This window comes from Vitis vinifera, chromosome 8 (assembly GCF_030704535.1).
Source record: "Vitis vinifera cultivar Pinot Noir 40024 chromosome 8, ASM3070453v1".
Taxonomy (NCBI): domain Eukaryota; kingdom Viridiplantae; phylum Streptophyta; class Magnoliopsida; order Vitales; family Vitaceae; genus Vitis; species Vitis vinifera.
Window position 1 is genome coordinate 8,367,746 of NC_081812.1, and position 6,477 is coordinate 8,374,222.

The 6,477-nt window shown below is 48.1% G+C and overlaps 1 protein-coding gene across 1 annotated transcript; it reads left to right on the forward strand.

The window, feature by feature from the left end:
• Window positions 1-470: 470 nt before the first annotated feature.
• Window positions 471-2,300, forward strand: LOC100854981 (uncharacterized). The gene has a single exon (XM_010655016.1). It carries the CDS (start codon window positions 471-473, stop codon window positions 2,298-2,300), a length of 1,830 nt encoding a protein of 609 aa, XP_010653318.1.
• Window positions 2,301-6,477: the final 4,177 nt, after the last annotated feature.

Sequence of the window (6,477 nt, forward strand, 5' to 3'; positions counted from 1 at the left end):
TGCGTGCCATTGGAGGGTACAAGCACTTCTGCTAGGGATCTTTTAAAGTCCACCTATCTCCTTTTAGAGCCGCCTTGACCTTGTAGGTTGAGCCTTGGACATTTCAATTAGAATTTTCCTTCCCGAACACGTGGGTGCATCTATGAGCCTTTAGAGCAGGTTCAGTAGTGACAGGTTTAGTTACCTTCGCAGTAGTCTCTTATATATCTGCTCAGGACTGGATATCAGTTTGATTGCTTCCAGGCTACCTTTTGACACATTTGATAGACATTCTTTGTGAAGTTTCTCTTACCCCGCATCTTATCTAGTATTTCCACTGTTGTAGGAGTATCGATACGTTCAGTCTGAGTTCGACTTCTTGGATCAGAGTTAGGGGTAGATTGATCAGGGTATCGGACCAGTCAGACCAGAGATCAGATCAGAGAGATATGGATTCACAGATAGTTACCATCGATTAGTTTGTTGAGGCCATGGCTTCGATTCAGGAGGATATAGCTAGCCTCGGTCGGAGGATAGATGGGCAGCAGGCTCAGCAGGTCCCACCCCAGGATGGCGCCCAGTATGATCCTACAGTGCTACCACCCCCTCCACCCAGTCAGTTAGCACCACAGGCTATGCCGTTCACTCTGCATAGTCAGATCGAGGTTGCCCCGCCTCCTGTCACCGTGCCTACCCCGACCTCAGAAGACCTGCATGCACCCATGGATAGACTTGAGCAGAGGTTGAGACAGTTGAGGACTTCAGACAGAGCCATTACTTGGGAGGATCTTGATGGAGCACTAGTGGCCAGTTTACCGGCCAGGTTCAAGATGCTAGAGATTGAGCGATACACGGGGATTAGGTGCCCCCGCATCCATTTGAGGCTTTACAGTACGATCATGAGGGCTCATGGATTGGACGAGGCTCAGATGATTATGCTTTTCCCCATGTCCTTGAGTGGCGCTGCACAACGTTGGTTTGCTTCTTTGGATGTATCACGTCGTCAGACTTGGGATGATCTGGCCGAAGAGTTCTTGAGACAGTATGCATTCAATACTATAGTTGACGTATCGAGGAGGGAGCTCGAGGCTCTTAGGCAGAGATCAGACGAGTCAGTTTCTTCATTCATTTCCCACTGGCGCGGGAAGATTGCCGAGATCATTGATAGACCTTCAGAGAGAGATCAGATACAGATGGTCTTGAGGAGTTTACAGCCCAGGATCGCTAGGCACATAGTCGGGGTACCGTTCGCAAATTTTGGCTCATTGGTTCTGGCTTTATACGATGTCGAGGACGGCATCTCGAGAGGATTGTGGACGGATTCTTCTCCTAGTGATATTAAGGGGAAGAAGCCCTTTGTAGGACAGAGGTCAACGGATGTAAGCGCCATTGGTTCTTCTAGTCAGAGGCCTCTCAGGTGCCATCAGCCAATCCCACAGCTTTCCGAGCCTCATTCTTCCTATGCACCTCATCAGTACAAGTCACGGGCACCTCGTCCAGTTTATGATCAGACACACATGCCGCAGACTTTAGCTTTGCCTTATTATGCCTCCCAGGGCATTGAGAGACCCCCGGTTTCCTACATGGCCATAGGACAGTCATGCTATGCTACTCAGTTCACTGCGAGACCCACAACGCCTTACCCCCGACCTAGAGCTCAACAGACTTCTGCTCCATTTGCTTTGAGGACACATAGACAGTTCTCGCAGCTAGGCATGCCGTTGAGCCAGGCTCTTCGGAAGCTTATAGAGATAGGGTTGTTGACTGCTCTCACTCCTAGGTCGCCGCCTCAGCCGATTCTGCCTCAATTCAGGATGGATCTGCACTGTGCATACCATCAAGGGCCTGGACACGAGACCAATCGATGCAGCGCTTTGAGGCATGCCGTCCAGGATTTGATCGACCAGGGTTTGATACACTTGGGTCAGCTGAGTGTGACCACGAACCCGTTACCTGCCCATAACACACATGTTGTCCCTCCACCAGCCGATGACATTCATTTCTTAGACTTTGATGAGATCGATAACCACATCCACATGCTGAGTGATGACGATTCAGACCTAGAGCCCATCATGCCAGATGTGATTTATGAGATGAGTGGGGTGACTCTAGGTCTTCGGATGCCTGCTCCATTCCGATTAGTTCCTGAGGCGGCGTCGGTGCAGGCTGCCACCCTTGAGCCATTGATTCTGCCACATTATAACGTCCATGCGCCATTCATCTTGATCCCGAATGTTGAGGAGGTTCAAGCTCCGCATGTTGATGATTCTCAGACTCTGGATGTTCATTATATTCTCCGAGGAGGTAGAGTGATGCGATAGCCACCTCCTGGGGCAACTAGGCCGGTTAAGGGTACATCTGCCCCAGAGGAGGTCAGAGTAAAGGATGACGAGATTTTGAGGCAGCTATAGAGCACTTAGGCTCGTATTTCCATTTGGAGCTTGTTGGCATCCTCGAGCACTCACCGTGATGCATTGATTCGAGCCTTGAGTCAGATCAGGGTCGAGACTACCATCTCCCCTGAGGGATTGATTCACATGATGATGGCCGGTAGAGCCACACGCATCGTATTCTCCAATGATGACTTGCTACCGAAGGGCTCGGACCACACACGTCCACTCCATATATCTATCGGTTGTTCAGGTCGTCGAGTCTCATCTGTCATTTTGGACAATGGCTCGGCCCTGAATGTCTGTCCTCTAGCCACCGCCATTGCCCTTGGCTACGCACCATCTGATTTTGGTCCTTCTACTCAGACCGTTCGTGCGTATGACAGTACTCGGAGGGAGGTCATGGGCACACTAGAGATTGAGCTACTGATTGGTCCGACCACTTTTGTCACCTTGTTTCAGGTTTTGAGGATCCCTACATCCTTTAACCTGCTTCTGGGCCAACCATGGATTCATAAAGCTGGGGCCATTCCTTATTCTCTTCGTCAAAAGGTGAAGTTTATTCACGATGGCCAGGTCATCGTGGTGCAGTCTGTGGGAAATATGTTCATTTCTGTCGAGCCTGTACTTGAGATTAGTCACATTAATGACGATATTTTTCTGATCGAATTCACCTTTGATGGGGTGCAGACCGTGGAAATAGAGGATTTCTGTCTAGATTTCGTAGCCATGTCGTTTGACCAGCACAGTAGCACGGTGGTGCTCGACATGATGAGGGGTATGTCTTATCTTCCTGGCATGGGGTTGGAACGACGTCAGCACGGGCCCAGCAAGTTCATGATTTTCCCCGATCACGATGTACCATTCGGGCTCGGATTCATCCCCATTGAGGCTGATTATTGTTATATGGTGCGATTGCGCAAGGAGGAGGTGAGGGCTCGACTGACTCATACGCACTTTTATTATCCTGTTTGCCCATACACCATGAGCCTAGCTGATTACTTTGTGAGGGCATCAGAGCCACATGCACCATTTGATGGGATCATCGGAGGACTCAGCACCACCCAGGAGACCGAGCTTCAACGCCTCGTCCAGCAGTTACAGTTGAGTGACGGAGCCCCTGGCCCTTTGACTTTTGCGTTGATCGCTTCTTCCTCCCCAAATTGCATGAGCCTTATGACGCTTTGCTTTCCGGATGAGATCGATGAGCGTGGGACTTTTGCCAACATCGGAGACATAGTGGACGAAGCCGTGCCACGTGACGAGTACGTTGATGAGATGCTCCCGATGAGCTTGAGCTAGATCGAAAATATAGCCTCGCTTGAGCTCGCTTCACCATTTGATCTCTTTGTGGTCTCCGTCCTTGAGATCGCCGAGAAGATCCAGGTCGCCACCGCTCTGGAGACTGCTAAGGATGTTATAGTTATTGACGGTTTGTTTGATGGCCCTGTTGGCCTAGTTGAGGGAGCGTCCGACTTTGTGGACCCACCTCTTTCCTTTGATGTTTTATCGGGATTTGTCTCCCGTCATGACTATGTTTTTTACTTTTCATCTATGGATTTGAGCATCTTTGAGTATTTGCTTGTCTGTCACATTATCACTTTATTCACACCATCTTCACTCACATCACAAATTTTTGACATTGATGATGAGATTGCACAGCGTGATTCAGATGATGACTCGTCTTCTGTTTTCGATTCGGATCCCGTTGATGAGAGAGTTTCACCTGCCATAGAGGAAGCGAAGATTGTTGATTTTGGCACAACAGATCAACCTAGGGAGTTGAGGATTGAATCAGATTTATTTGTTGATGAGAGAAATAGCCTCATCTAATTGCTCAGAGCATACTTGGACGTTTTCACATGGTCCTATGAGGACATGCCAGACCTTGATCCATCTATCATCCAACATCGTTTGCCACTTCTGCCTTATGCCAGACCGATTAAGCAGAAGTTGAGACGATTGCACCCTTTTGGAGTTTACAGGTCAATGAGGAGATTCAGAAGCAGCTCAGTGTAGGATATTTATTAATGGTCGAGTACCCGGAGTGGTTGGCCAATGTCATCCCTATTCCCAAAAAGGATGACAAGGTGAGAGTTTGTGTTGATTTCTGAGATCTTAACAAAGCCAGTCCTAAAGATGATTTTCCTCTTCCACACATCGACATGTTGGTTGACAGTGCGGCGGGTCATTCGATGTTGTCCTTCATGGACGGATTTTTCAGGTACAGTAACATCTTGATGGCTCTAGAGGACATGGAGAAGATGTCCTTCATTACCGAGTGGGGTACTTATTGCTATAGAGTCATGCCATTCAGATTGAAGAACGCAGGAGCCACCTATCAGAGAGCAGCAACCACCTTCTTCCATGGCATGATGCATCGGGATGTCGAGGTTTATGTAGACGACATAATAGTGAAATCTCAAGATAGATCAGATCACCTAGCAGCTTTGGAGAGGTTCTTTGAGAGGATTAGACAGTTCAGATTGAGACTGAATACCAAGAAGTGCACTTTCGGAGTGACTTCTGGGAAACTCTTGGGGTATATGGTCAGTAAGAGAGGCATACAGGTAGATCCGGATAAGATCAGAGCCATCCTTGACATGCCTGCACCAAGGACAAAGACTTCTTGGGTAGACTTCAGTACATCAACAGATTCATTACCAGATTGACAGACATTTGTGAGCCCATTTTCCGACTTTTGAGGAAGAATCAACCTATTGTTTGGGATGATAAGTGTCAGCGCGCATTTGAGAGGATCCAAGAGTATTTGTTATCACCTCCTACACCAGGCCGCCCTTTACTCCCATACTTGTCAGTCTCAAACGTGGCCTCGGGATGTATGTTGGCTCAGCTCAATGATTCGAGCAAGGATTGAGCCATTTATTATCTGAGCAAGAGGATGTTAGACTACGAGACTAGATATGTCGTGATCGAGCGCTACTGCTTGGCATTGGTTTAGGCCACTCGACGGTTGAGACATTAGATGACCGAGTATTCAGTGCATTTGATATCTCGTCTAGATCCTCTGAGATATTTGTTTGATAGGCCTGCTTTGGTCGGTCGCCTCATGAGATGGTTGGCACTTTTGACTGAGTTTGACATCCACTATGTCACCTAGAAGTCCATCAGAGGGAGCATTGTCGTGGATCACCTAGCTTCTTTACTAATTTTTTATGGTAGAGCCATTGATGATGACTTCCCGAACGAGGATGTCGCAGTTGTGACTAGTCTGTCGGGTTGACGCATGTACTTTGATGGTGCAGCCAACCATTCTGGATACAGGATAGGTGTCTTGTTGATATCCCTTCATGGCGATCACATTCCTAGATTTGTTCGTTTGACATTCTCGGATCAACATCCTGCCACGAACAACATTGTTGAGTATGAGGCTTGTATCTTAGGATTAGAGACGGCTCTCAAGCTCGGGATCAAACAGATGAAGGTGTTTGGTGACTCCAATTTGGTATTGAGACAGATTCAAGGTGAGTGGAAGACTAGAGATGTGAAGCTTAGGCCTTACCACGCGTATTTAGAGCTACTAGTCAGGAGATTTGACGATTTGCAATATACACATCTGCCTAGAGCGCAGAACCAGTTTGCTGATGCCTTAACTACTCTGGCTTCCATGATTGACATTCCTGCTGATGCCACTGTTCGCCCATTGTTGATCTAGTCAAGATCTGTTCCTGCCTACTGTTGTCTGATTGACGATACGGAGATAGGTGATGGTCTGCCCTGGTACCATGACATATATCACTTTTTGAGACTTGACGTATATCCTGAGGCCACCACGGCCAAGGATAAGAGAGCATTAAGATAGTTGGCCGCCTAATTTGTGATTTGTGGTGAGACGTTGTATAGACGATCAGCTGATGGGATGTTATTATTGTGCTTAGACCGTGCCTCTATCGATCGAGTGATGAGAAAGGTTCATGCGGGAGTTCGCGGACCACATATGGGATGGCATATGTTGGCCCCTAAGATCATGAGGACCGGTTACTTCTGGTTGACCATGGAGACGGATTGCTGTCAGTTTGTTCAGAGATGTCCCAAGCGTCAGATACATGGAGATCTCATTCACGTGCCGCCCTCCGAGCTGCATGCA

Coding starts and splice junctions, on each gene's coding strand:
- LOC100854981 (XM_010655016.1), top strand. CDS start 471: ATGGCTTCGATTCAGGAGGATATAGCTAGCCTCGGTCGGAGGATAGAT.